Source organism: Amphiura filiformis, chromosome 10, assembly GCF_039555335.1.
Source record: "Amphiura filiformis chromosome 10, Afil_fr2py, whole genome shotgun sequence".
Classification (NCBI taxonomy): Eukaryota; Metazoa; Echinodermata; class Ophiuroidea; order Amphilepidida; family Amphiuridae; genus Amphiura; species Amphiura filiformis.
Window position 1 is genome coordinate 50,112,801 of NC_092637.1, and position 13,839 is coordinate 50,126,639.

Genomic DNA, 13,839 nt, shown 5'->3' on the forward strand with positions numbered 1-13,839 from the left:
AAAATGAAAGTTATGAAAAGTACAGAGAAATAAAAACTGAAATAAAAACTACTTTAAATAACGCTTCATTGAAGAAACTGTGTTTTCTCTTTGTTGCGGTTGTTGGATTCTTTTTGCTCCTTGTATAGGCCAGTTTGTCATTTTTAAAACTGGTACCGACTCAAGGCCAAAATCACCTTATACCCGAACTCACACGAATGCACAACACAAATACACTGTTTAATTAAGCTAACAAAATCTAAGTCTTTAATTGAAAACAAAGTATGCTTGGTACATATAAGAACAATATTGCATATACAATAAAATCACGCAATCACAGTTTTATTCTATGAGTACTTAACCAGCGGTTTTCTTGTTGGTGATCCTAGAGTTCTTGCAATGTTCTGGACGACTGATGTAATATATCCTTATTCACTTGTCCTGCGAAAATCAGCGAAGTCCAGTGTACACTTGCGTTAATAAATATCCTTGCGTATGAAATCCTCACATGAAAATGATACTGCTTTCTCCTATTACTTGTCTTCTTGCGCTGCTTTCTCCAAGATATATCTCCTTGCGTTGCTTTCTCCAAAAATGGTGTTTCTTTCACCAATCACTCTTTTTCCAGGGAACAGGTTTCTTTAACACAGCTCCGCTGTTTTTGACAGATGCGTGGCCTTCACAGACCCAGCAAACTCCAGCAATTCGACAGAAGAACTTTAATCCTTTGATGAGGAAGAGCACATTAAGTTTTGTTTGCTCGCAATCTCCTTCGTTGCTGTATTAAAATAGCTCAATTATTGGCTATATAAACTGGTTAAAAAGTACTTCCTTTTTGAAGCACGAAGACCATCACACACATGTGGAGTCTACAATCTCCCATCTCCCATGACATTCTGTAATCGGCAAACTCAAGCTCTCATATTTTTATACACCAGAAAACCCAAGATCTATTAATAAACCATCACTTCATTCACATCTTCACAGATGATGCAAGCTTGGGATTTCCCAAGATTAATTATACACATTAACCTTTCTCATTACATCACTTCCTTGGTGTTTTTCTCTATGGTGCAATAATGCTGAACTGGGGATTTCCAAGTTCCAAACATCTGACTTTGTTTACAATAATTTGGGGGGAATTCCAAAATGACTTTCCACACCATTATCTTGCACGTACAAGGGGGGTTTCCCATCTCATGACATACTTTCAGATTGTAAACAAAGTTAAATAATTTAATTAAATTAAATTACTCAGGGCACATCACAGCTCTCTGAGCTTTACACATTTGATAATACATGGCTGCCGCAAACACATCAGTGTGATAAGTATTCCTACTTGTATTGTTTTTAATTGTGTTTTCTGGCTCTAACTGATCCTCTCTGCCACATCCTGGTAAAGATATATGTGCGGTATTATTCGAAGGTCCAAATGTTCTGCAGATCGATAAGAAAAAGAACTTAGCATACAGCCAGCTCACAGACATTATAATCATCAAGAAAACACCAAGCTGCGAGTAGCTCAAAATTTGTGCCGGCATGGTCATTGCACCGGCCATAAATGTCGAAATCGCTGCAGCAGTTATTGCGGAACCTAGAGTCTGTAACGCGAACTCACTACGTCCTTGACGATCAGTTACTGGAGCTACACGATATGCAACACCGTAGTGGGTTGCAAAATCAACGGAAAGCCCTACACATATAGATAGCAATATACTTTCAATAATATCTAGGTGCCATCCAAGAAGTATCAGAGCTCCAATTGTAGCAAAGATTGATCCTGCCACAGAGAGAATAGCCAAAAAAGCGATAAGCGCGTTTCTTGTTGTGAGAAACAGAACCAATGCGCCAATTACTAATGACATCCCTATACTCTGCAAGGTTCCCTGCGCCAACCCAACTTGTATAGCATAAAAAGTGACTTGGTAGTGCCCAATTGTTATAAACCAGCCGTGTCTCATTCCAGCTGGTGCATCCTTAATTTGATTGGAAGTCCACGAATTAGCTGTAGTCCAAAATTCTTCCATCGGGGAATATTCAGTGTTGTCTTTGTAGATGCTGGTAGCAACAATGGCGATAGCTGAAATTGTGTTGTTGTCACCAGAATACAATGGTCCATAGGGTGTGGGTTTGTTAAAAGTGGCTGTTATCAAACCCCCACAATCCATAAAGATGCCACATACGATAGGAACACATATCTTAAAGTCTTCCTTGGGATAAGGAAAGTCCATTCGATTGCAGCATGTATCTGATACCATACGTACAGGATTTGCAGAACAGGGCTTTTGCATGTGTGATTTAACTACGTCTATAAAACAATGAACATCATACTGATTATTCACAAATGGTTGTTTTAGTATGTCCCTACAGAACTCCATTAACCATTGCTGTGACTTAGGATCACTAACATCAAACGTGTCGTCTAACGTGACCGTGTCGGCTGACATCGAGTCTGGATCCCACATACTTCTGTGCTCGTTAGGGATTGCACCAAACACAACCACATACGGAAGTAATTTAACCTTGATATCTTCTTGCTCGAAATTGTAGGTTTTCTTGTATATTTGCTCGTATTTCTCCATTGGATGATCTGGTGTAAACATTGGATAGTCCGTTTGTGATGACACTAGCAATTTGGGAGATACAAAGATTAACAGTGCTCCTCCAATCGCTATGAACCCAAATAAACCTATCCACAACAAGCGAAGTTTAAAAATAAGCAGTGGCAAGTAAACTGTGGCAAGCTTATCAGACGCATTCCATATAACATTCAATGCGTTTTTTTATTTGATTTGGTAATGATTCCCGCGATGCAAAACAACGCTCATTAAATAAATCACATATGATAACTACCACTGGGAGCCAAGTGATCGTAAAGACAAAATTGGCCATGATAGCTATACTGGCAAAAACAGCAAAACATTTGATAGCAATAATGGGGCTTATTATGTTAGCAAACAGCGCAGCGGCCGTCGTAAAGCTTGTCACAAACATTGTAAGTACAGCATGACGTAAGGTGTCATGGAGAATCGTGGAACGATCTCTGCCGGAAAGATCTGTTTTCGCTTTCTTCCAGATGTCCATGAAAACAAAGGTATCGTCCGAACTTATTGCAATAAGCAGAACCAGTGCTAAAATATTAACAAACGGAAAGAATAACATCTGAAAAACAGCTCTGTACGTGAAGTAAGCTACAATGAACGACATCCCTATATTTAGTAGTGCCATTACTGCAATGAATAAAGATCCAGTATAGCACACAATAATCAAGAATACTGCAACAACGCCAAATGCTATGTATTTCGCGTCTGCTTGTAAATATTTGCTGAATAAGTCAAATTTGATTAGGAATTGGACTGCAGCAACTTTAGTTATTCCGTCACTCACTCTTGTCTTGTCAAAAACATCCAAGTAGAAATCACGTCTGTCAGATTCACCTACGCCTAAAAACATCATAGTCGATTCGAGTCTTAAAGTATTGTCTTCAACTGAGCTCAAAAAAGCCTTTGGGGTAAAATAATGAAATACACTAACAACTGTATTGTTTGTAAAACAATTATCTGGAACCTTGATTTGGCACTTAAACTTGCTGTTATCACATGTGTCTGTTAAAAGACCCAGCTTGTAATAAGAGATGCAAGTTTTCAAAAGTTCAACCAATCTCAACAAATCGTCTTCTGTGATCTGATCACAATTAGTCTTGTTGTTGATAGAAGTTACTGCGTCCAGGATAGACCACACGCCACCACACTGATCTAATTCATTGTAAGACATATTAAGGTAAGTACGATGTCCACTAGTGGCAAAAGTAGCATGTACAGTCTTTTGAAGTCTACAAATCGACTGCATAGCTTCTAATGTGAAGAGGTTGTTATTATGTTGAACAGGAGTAAAGACTATTCTGGCGTTCTCTTCCACTGCATGGGAAATAAAATATAAATAAAATTACATAACTGCCTTGATTTAAGTTACATTAACCGCCCAAAACCATTCGAACAAAATATTATACCGCCTGTGGTTTGTTGAGATAATATGTCCATGTAGATAGTACACTAATTGCGTTTAGGGGTATTTGTTCTTCGTGTTATCGATTAAAAACAACAAAGTGTGTATAATATAGAATTTGACAACAATAATACGCAATAGCTTTACCCCTAGACTATATGCAAAACACCAGGTGCAAATCCTGTAATCGTGACAATTCAAATGTATAGGATATCCATATGATTGAGACATACACAGGGCCGGATTTACTTTTGTGGGGCCCCAGACCAGGCCAAAATTTGAGGCCTCCAAACTTACCACGAGGAAGGCATGTGCACTCAAGTGGCTAAGTTTTTGTTTTGGTGACAATTGTTTTGCGCGCGGAAAATTTCAATGTCAAAATATTTTAACCCAAAGTGAAAGTGAACGTTACTATATAACATGATAACAGGCTTGTGCGCGCGAAGCGCGCCAAATTTTGCCCTATTTTGGCCCAAAAAGTTGTGTTTTCTGGCGTAAAAGGAAGATGTAATTTTGGCGGCCCCAAAATTGCCCTGAATGAAGGGGGCCGTAAAAATTTGGAGGCCCTGGGCCCGGGCACTTCTGGCCCAATGGTAAATCCGGCACTGGACATACATGCCGTGTAATATTTTTTTTCCGATTCTTCTGGTCTTGCAATTTCATATTGTGACCTCTTGCACAATTATATTGCTTGTAAATATTTGCTGAATAAGTCAAATTTGATTAGGAATTGGACTGCAGCAACTTTAGTTATTCCGTCACTCACTCTTGTCTTGTCAAAAACATCCAAGTAGAAATCACGTCTGTCAGATTCACCTACGCCTAAAAACATCATAGTCGATTCGAGTCTTAAAGTATTGTCTTCAACTGAGCTCAAAAAAGCCTTTGGGGTAAAATAATGAAATACACTAACAACTGTATTGTTTGTAAAACAATTATCTGGAACCTTGATTTGGCACTTAAACTTGCTGTTATCACATGTGTCTGTTAAAAGACCCAGCTTGTAATAAGAGATGCAAGTTTTCAAAAGTTCAACCAATCTCAACAAATCGTCTTCTGTGATCTGATCACAATTAGTCTTGTTGTTGATAGAAGTTACTGCGTCCAGGATAGACCACACGCCACCACACTGATCTAATTCATTGTAAGACATATTAAGGTAAGTACGATGTCCACTAGTGGCAAAAGTAGCATGTACAGTCTTTTGAAGTCTACAAATCGACTGCATAGCTTCTAATGTGAAGAGGTTGTTATTATGTTGAACAGGAGTAAAGACTATTCTGGCGTTCTCTTCCACTGCATGGGAAATAAAATATAAATAAAATTACATAACTGCCTTGATTTAAGTTACATTAACCGCCCAAAACCATTCGAACAAAATATTATACCGCCTGTGGTTTGTTGAGATAATATGTCCATGTAGATAGTACACTAATTGCGTTTAGGGGTATTTGTTCTTCGTGTTATCGATTAAAAACAACAAAGTGTGTATAATATAGAATTTGACAACAATAATACGCAATAGCTTTACCCCTAGACTATATGCAAAACACCAGGTGCAAATCCTGTAATCGTGACAATTCAAATGTATAGGATATCCATATGATTGAGACATACACAGGGCCGGATTTACTTTTGTGGGGCCCCAGACCAGGCCAAAATTTGAGGCCTCCAAACTTACCACGAGGAAGGCATGTGCACTCAAGTGGCTAAGTTTTTGTTTTGGTGACAATTGTTTTGCGCGCGGAAAATTTCAATGTCAAAATATTTTAACCCAAAGTGAAAGTGAACGTTACTATATAACATGATAACAGGCTTGTGCGCGCGAAGCGCGCCAAATTTTGCCCTATTTTGGCCCAAAAAGTTGTGTTTTCTGGCGTAAAAGGAAGATGTAATTTTGGCGGCCCCAAAATTGCCCTGAATGAAGGGGGCCGTAAAAATTTGGAGGCCCTGGGCCCGGGCACTTCTGGCCCAATGGTAAATCCGGCACTGGACATACATGCCGTGTAATATTTTTTTTCCGATTCTTCTGGTCTTGCAATTTCATATTGTGACCTCTTGCACAATTATATTGCTTGTAAATATTTGCTGAATAAGTCAAATTTGATTAGGAATTGGACTGCAGCAACTTTAGTTATTCCGTCACTCACTCTTGTCTTGTCAAAAACATCCAAGTAGAAATCACGTCTGTCAGATTCACCTACGCCTAAAAACATCATAGTCGATTCGAGTCTTAAAGTATTGTCTTCAACTGAGCTCAAAAAAGCCTTTGGGGTAAAATAATGAAATACACTAACAACTGTATTGTTTGTAAAACAATTATCTGGAACCTTGATTTGGCACTTAAACTTGCTGTTATCACATGTGTCTGTTAAAAGACCCAGCTTGTAATAAGAGATGCAAGTTTTCAAAAGTTCAACCAATCTCAACAAATCGTCTTCTGTGATCTGATCACAATTAGTCTTGTTGTTGATAGAAGTTACTGCGTCCAGGATAGACCACACGCCACCACACTGATCTAATTCATTGTAAGACATATTAAGGTAAGTACGATGTCCACTAGTGGCAAAAGTAGCATGTACAGTCTTTTGAAGTCTACAAATCGACTGCATAGCTTCTAATGTGAAGAGGTTGTTATTATGTTGAACAGGAGTAAAGACTATTCTGGCGTTCTCTTCCACTGCATGGGAAATAAAATATAAATAAAATTACATAACTGCCTTGATTTAAGTTACATTAACCGCCCAAAACCATTCGAACAAAATATTATACCGCCTGTGGTTTGTTGAGATAATATGTCCATGTAGATAGTACACTAATTGCGTTTAGGGGTATTTGTTCTTCGTGTTATCGATTAAAAACAACAAAGTGTGTATAATATAGAATTTGACAACAATAATACGCAATAGCTTTACCCCTAGACTATATGCAAAACACCAGGTGCAAATCCTGTAATCGTGACAATTCAAATGTATAGGATATCCATATGATTGAGACATACACAGGGCCGGATTTACTTTTGTGGGGCCCCAGACCAGGCCAAAATTTGAGGCCTCCAAACTTACCACGAGGAAGGCATGTGCACTCAAGTGGCTAAGTTTTTGTTTTGGTGACAATTGTTTTGCGCGCGGAAAATTTCAATGTCAAAATATTTTAAACCAAAGTGAAAGTGAACGTTACTATATAACATGATAACAGGCTTGTGCGCGCGAAGCGCGCCAAATTTGCCCTATTTTGGCCCAAAAAGTTGTGTTTTCTGGCGTAAAAGGAAGATGTAATTTTGGCGGCCCCAAAATTGCCCTGAATGAAGGGGCCGTAAAATTTGGAGGCCCTGGGCCCGAGGCACTTCTGGCCCAATGGTAAATCCGGCACTGGACATACATGCCGTGTAATATTTTTTTTCCGATTCTTCTGGTCTTGCAATTTCATATTGTGACCTCTTGCAATAGAAAACAGTTAAAGTTTGTCTCTAGACACTAATAATGATACACCTAGATACCAATCATATCAGAGCAAACGTTGGTAAAATTCCGTATGTTGTATAATAACACGGGCACGCACTGCGCAGTTCTTTTTCTTGCGGGTTAATGCATTTATATTTGATTGAATTTTTCAACATTTTAGTGATGATGTTGTAAATAAATAAATAAATGCGTATCACCTCAGTTCGGGGGCACTGCTAATTCAAAGACGTCTCTGATATCAAATACTCTTGAAGCGTTATGTCACCTTACAGTATCATATTTCAGAGACGTCTCATAAATCACATACTCCCTAGTTTCAAAACCCAGTCGCAAACGATATAAGTAATTTTGATGAACGTGCCAGCGCAGTGGGAATAATTTTGTGTATAGGCCTTATCAGGGTTGTAGCTAACCCAAGTTGAGCATGTTGAGTGCCTGCTAATTTTACTATCAATTCATGAATTGGATAGTAAAATTAAGGATTTTACCTCAAAACATTTGATTTTAGCCATTGCAATCTAAGTGTGTTCTGGGACCATTTGTCAGAATTTGCACAGATAGATATAATTTTTGCACAGGTAGATATTTGCTAAACATAGGAAAGCTTATTGTAATACACTCAGCTTCGTTCCGATGTGCTGCATCGAGTGCCGAATTGTCAACAAAGCTCGACGTATGTGATATCACAGACCCCCGTATGTGAAATCACTGACCCGTCTTTGAAATCAGAGACGTCCGGTTATTACGAGTGCCCCCGAACTGACCTGTTGCTCGAGAAATTGTACAATAATGCACTTATCACTTGAGATGTTGATGGATCTAATGCACTGCCCCATGCGGGGCATGTGCGTTAGCCGTATCAACATCTCTGTTGCGTGCATATTGTAGTACAATTTTATTCCCAACAAATTATATGCATTTAATAACCAATGACCATTGCTGCCGTGAACAGCCTTATGCAACGAAATACCGGTATACTTACTTATCTCTGAGAATTTGCAAAAGCCATGGTCAGTAAGTTGAGCACTAGGTGCCTTAGGCAACCAACCTGTCTCGTTGATATCACCTTCAAATATCCTAGTATTCATAACTGATTCATTCAGTCCAATATTTAAACCTGATTCCAACACTAAATCTTTTCGATCGATAGGCCTATTGAGTATTTCCATTATTTGATCGGTATTAAATTTTCCCATATCGGATGAAATATTTGGCAAGATACGTAGTCTGTTGTCAGTTAGAAGATGGCGGGTAGTCATCATTCGTCTGATAGATTCAACTCCACGTGCCTCAAAACCCTGTAGAAAAAAACAACGATTGCAAACATTTTTTCTTGATATGGCTTTTACGATATAGACAGCACATATTGTAAAAGGGTATAATTTTAACACTACAAAACATAGTTCCCACATTATGCAGATTGGGTGGCACATTGGCACACTGGATTGTTACAGGTCCATTAGGTGTGAATGTCCCCGAAGCGAGACACAAAATAAAGAGTACGTTGTCGAGTAAATAACAATAGCTGCGGCTTAACTTTACTAGTCTAGTAACGTACGCACATTTGGAGGTCACGAAATTCTGACACACTCGCCAACATACACAAAAGATGAAGAGTAAGTTGCCGATAGTACTTACTAGTCTAGTGATACTAGAGATACTCGCCAACTTACTAGACTAGTAGCTTATTCCGAAGATTGGTGCACTCAGCGGTTTATGTTTAAAACAATCATTTATACAGTAATAGTAAAAACTTTTCAATGGCTTGAATTAGGCCTTCATTTCACCAATTTTCTGCTTTTTCAAACTAAAATTCTACATGAGTATAGCGCCAAGATGGTCCACAAATGGCTTCAATTGGGCCTTCAGTTTCCAAATCTCTGAGACACTCCCCACTTTTCTATAGGATCGACGTCCCTACTAGTACCACATGGGACGGATTTGCCGATAATTTGTCGGACGTTGAACGATCGGACATAACGATTGCCATTTTAGGTTAATTCACTACTTTATGAGCGCCATAATGTAAACTAATGGAAAGCTCATTTTCTATCAAACAATTATTTTATACCATCTCCCGACACAATCCAATGCCAAATGAAGTATGAAACCATAAACTTTAACGTCCAGAGGATTATAGAACCACTCTGCCATTAAAGCCGCTTGAAGGAAAAGTTAACGCGAGAATCTATAGTGTGCCGTAAATTATGACGAAAATACGTCATAATTTAGAACAATAGTTTGCATTATTTCCTCATAGACTACATAATTACCACTTATGTATTATCTAGTTAATAGACCAATTATTGGAAATCTAATTTCGTTTGGGTAAAAAACATGCTACATGTTGCTGAAAATTATTGATAGAATTAGATCAAAATAATTTTTGTTCCAAACGTCACACTTGATATATACTTTTGTGTGTGTTCATGACGTACACCAAATCAGTTTGCGGAACCAAGTTTTGGCTTGACTTTAACGCCAAGGGGATTAAATTCCCATAAAAATGGCCTGGTTTTACTTGAGCCAGCAGTATACGATACTTCTGGAAGATTAAGGCAGGTGCATAACATTTGTATATATAATATAACATGTCATAGGTTGTGCCTGGTAAGAGAGAGGGGTAGGGAGGAGGAGAGGGAGGGCATTGGAAGTGGACATGGAGGTGCTTTGCCGGTAGCCAAGAGGGGGGGGTGGGCGCTCCCCCGTGGGACATCTTGTCTTCCGTCTTGACCCTCCCCTTTTGGATGCTGGCCGCCGTGATTTTTTACGCTTTTAGGCCTTTTTCTGCCATTTTAAGCCCATTTTTGTAAAAACGTTTCCTTTTGAGAATCGGCCCACGCCCTCCTAACAGAAAAACCCTGACAAAGTCACTGGGGAGGGGGAAACAGGAGTGCGAGTGGGTAATTATAGCAGGGTCAAGTTTGAGAGAGCGAGTACAGATAGAGAGGAGAAGGAGGGGAAATATGGAGAAGGTATAGGGAAGGGGAAACAGGAGGGGAAGGGGAGAGAGATTCAGAAGGAGTGGAAAAAAATAAAGAATTTCATTAGGCTTTGGAATATGAAATTGACAAAGCTAACGAGCATTTATTAAATAATATATATAGGCCTATAACTATCGTAAGAATATTAATTGAAACGTATAGCTAGTTTCAAAATAATGTGATAAGGAGATTAACGCTGGGTCCCGACATAATCCATGTTGAGTGGTATCAAAATTCCAGTGTTAAAATAAACCTCACTTTCTTCCTCACAAAAGAATAAGAAACATAATAAATGAAAAATTGGCGAGCTGATGAAAAAAATTATCATTCATTACAAAATAATAAGAAACATACGATATAAATAAAATTGCTAAGTGGTAAACAAATTCTCACCTTTTTTCATCACAAAATGATAAGAAATAAAAGAAATTATTAAAAACTTGCCAAGTGATGAAATTTTTTTCACGAAAAGGTCATGAAAACGTTTAAAAAGTGTTTGTATGAAAACACACTACAACAACATTTTTAAAATGTTTTCAGAATGTAATAATTATTGTAATCTATATATTTTTTTGGAAACATTTTTTTGCCAAATATGTTGTGAACACTGAAAGGATGTATCCGACAATCACTACATTATGTCTCATATGCTAGACAATTAACTAATAAGCACGAATCACGTGATATTATTTTAAACAAACTCATATTTACCATTAAAATAGCCGTCTCTCAACGCACTGACAACTGAAAACAAATAACCACGACGTCATTGACTGGACATTTCCGGTGCTGAAATTTTGAATATCGCGTGTTGTTGAAAAAAGCGCCCTCAGCTGTGACCTCCTGTTACCTTCATATTAATAACCTGACTTAGTAGTACATTATTGCTATCAATAAAGATCCAAAATCTGGTTAAATATGCCCCTAATGTGACTAATTTAACTATATAATATGGATTTTGGCGGCCATTTTGAAAAAAGCGCCCTCACGGAAAAGTTCTCAGGTTACGGGCTTTTTACCCAAGAAATTCTTGTTCCCCATGCAAAACTGGTCCAGATAAATCATATGAGAATTTAGTAGTACTTAGCTCAGTTTTAACCTGGTCTAATAATGTTTTGTGTTTACTGGGCATTTGCGTGGAAAACGTGCGTTTGGTAAAAAGAAGTACTAAAAAACCGAAAACGACCTGGATGGTGTTTACATCATGTAGCGGTTAAAAACGACCTTTGCAGCATAAAATGGCTCTAGCTACCGGTAAGCTAACTATGTAGGCCTATAAAATAACCAATCGTGACAATGTTAGCTTATGGAAATACCGCTTTAAGCCAAACACCATAGTAATACTAATAGTAGCAAAGTGAACGAATGAAGTGAAGAGTTATAAATGTTAGATACCTTAATAGGCTCATCAAATGCAGGTATATCGTACGCGAAAAAAGATGTCACTCCACAAGTTGCAGACAAAGCAAGAATAAGGAAGAATACAGTCACGGGATGGTTGGCCAAAAGCTCAGAATATCTAATTTGGTTTAGATAAATGTATTGAAACAATAACAAATAGTTATTCGGATGATTTGTAATACTGTTGGCATGTATGCAAGATATGTTTTCTGCAAATGAAACTACCGATGTACTACAATGTACTACCGATTGGGCATGTGCCTAAAGATATCAGTGACGGCAAACGATGCACAAGGTACATATTGCAGATCCAATTGATGTGTACATAGGCCAAACCCTATTTACGCCAGGGATTTTGTGGGGTATTATGTGTATAAAATAGGCCAGATGTTCTTTCTGGGGTAATTATTATACCATATCATTCTTGTTGGGTACATAAACGTACAACCAATAGTTTGGAGACGTATGGTAATTAAAGCCACATCGGTCATAAATGCTAGTTTTCCCGCTATACAAGTCGAGAATCACGCTATATTGGTCGAGTTGCACACTATACTGGTCGAGTTTCACGCTATATTGGTCGAGTTGCAAGCTATGCCGGTCGAGTTTCACGCTATACTGGTCGAGTTGCACGCTATACTGGTCGAGTTGCACGCTACACTGGTCGAGTTGCACTCTATACTGGTCTCGCACTGGCTTCTGAGCTGTATTCTGATACATGTATGATGATTTAAAGATACCCTTTAAGGGGTAAATGTAGGCTTATCGCCGGGCTGCCTTTATACAAAATGCCTTTTCAGAAACTCTCTAGGGGATTAAAATTGAATTTATTCCGCGTGGAAATATTTACCGCAAAAACTAGATTAAAAAAACCGTCTACATATCTCCATTTTATCGATTTTTAAATCGATTGATAACATTCCTCATACAATATTGCAGAATATGAGACAAGTTTACCAAAATCGTGGTGAAACTCGGTGTTTGGCGTGGTGAAACACGACCAGTAAAGCGTGCAACTCGACCAGTATAGCGTGCAACTCGACCAGTATAGCGTGCAACTCGACCAGTATAGCGTGCATGAACTCGACCAATATCGCGTGATTATCGACCAGTATAGCGTGCATGAACTCGACCAATATCGCGTGATTATCGACCAGTATATTGTGCAACTCGACAAGTATAGCGTGCAACTCGACCAGTATAGCGTGCATGAACTCAATCCATTTAGAGCAATGGGGACGAATGTCATAATGCGCTGAGATAGTATTTATTCAACCATCCGCATCAGGAAGTATTGTCCAGCAAAATAGCTATATTTGCCATTAGGCATATGCCTAATTTGTGTTAAAACCCTACTGTTGAAACATTGCGTTATTATTTATGAACTAAGGTTTTCTAAAATAGGCCCAGCTTATATAAATACATTCCTTGCGCATTTATTTATTTATTCATTTATTTGTGCGAATGGGTCTGAGAAGGTGTAGGCCTATAGGCCTATTATTATTATAAAATTACACATTTATTTTCAATTTGTTATTTCGTTTTGTTTGTTCAATACAAACTATGCGAAGGACATTTGGAAACAAAAGAACTTTTGTACAAGAAAATATTATTAAGTTCTTGTAAAGTTCTTGTATCTGAAAATGTCAAGCGAATGCTGATATTCTTGGGAAGGAATGATGGTATTAAACACAACTCAATTTACATTGTAAACCAGTTGAAATAAGAACGAAATCCATAATTTTAATGTCATTGTTTAGGAAAAATAATGCTCAGAATAATGTTATGCATTCGTGTAACAAAAACCGGTGGACCATCATCACCTATAGAACCTATCCAATAACCGGAACGGTATAACAATTGAAATGGCATGGCAGATTGGTGGACCGATTGTTTTGCTAAATTGGATAGGGTCTATGCCCTAAGTTGAGAATGGACCGTCCCACTCGATTTGTAAAAAGGTCGCGAACCCTTTTGGTGGACCCAAGTAACTGCCTAAAATGAGG

General features: G+C 38.2%; 1 protein-coding gene across 1 annotated transcript; it reads right to left on the bottom strand.

Moving 5' to 3' along the window:
* Positions 1 to 1,229: 1,229 nt before the first annotated feature.
* Positions 1,230 to 8,617, bottom strand: LOC140161952 (uncharacterized). The gene is made up of 5 exons (XM_072185246.1): positions 8,431 to 8,617; positions 6,278 to 6,664; positions 4,894 to 5,280; positions 3,510 to 3,896; positions 1,230 to 2,605 (listed from the first exon to the last, which is right to left on the bottom strand). The coding sequence occupies exons 1-5, from the start codon at positions 8,615 to 8,617 to the stop codon at positions 1,230 to 1,232; spliced, it is 2,724 nt and encodes a 907-aa protein (XP_072041347.1).
* Positions 8,618 to 13,839: the final 5,222 nt, after the last annotated feature.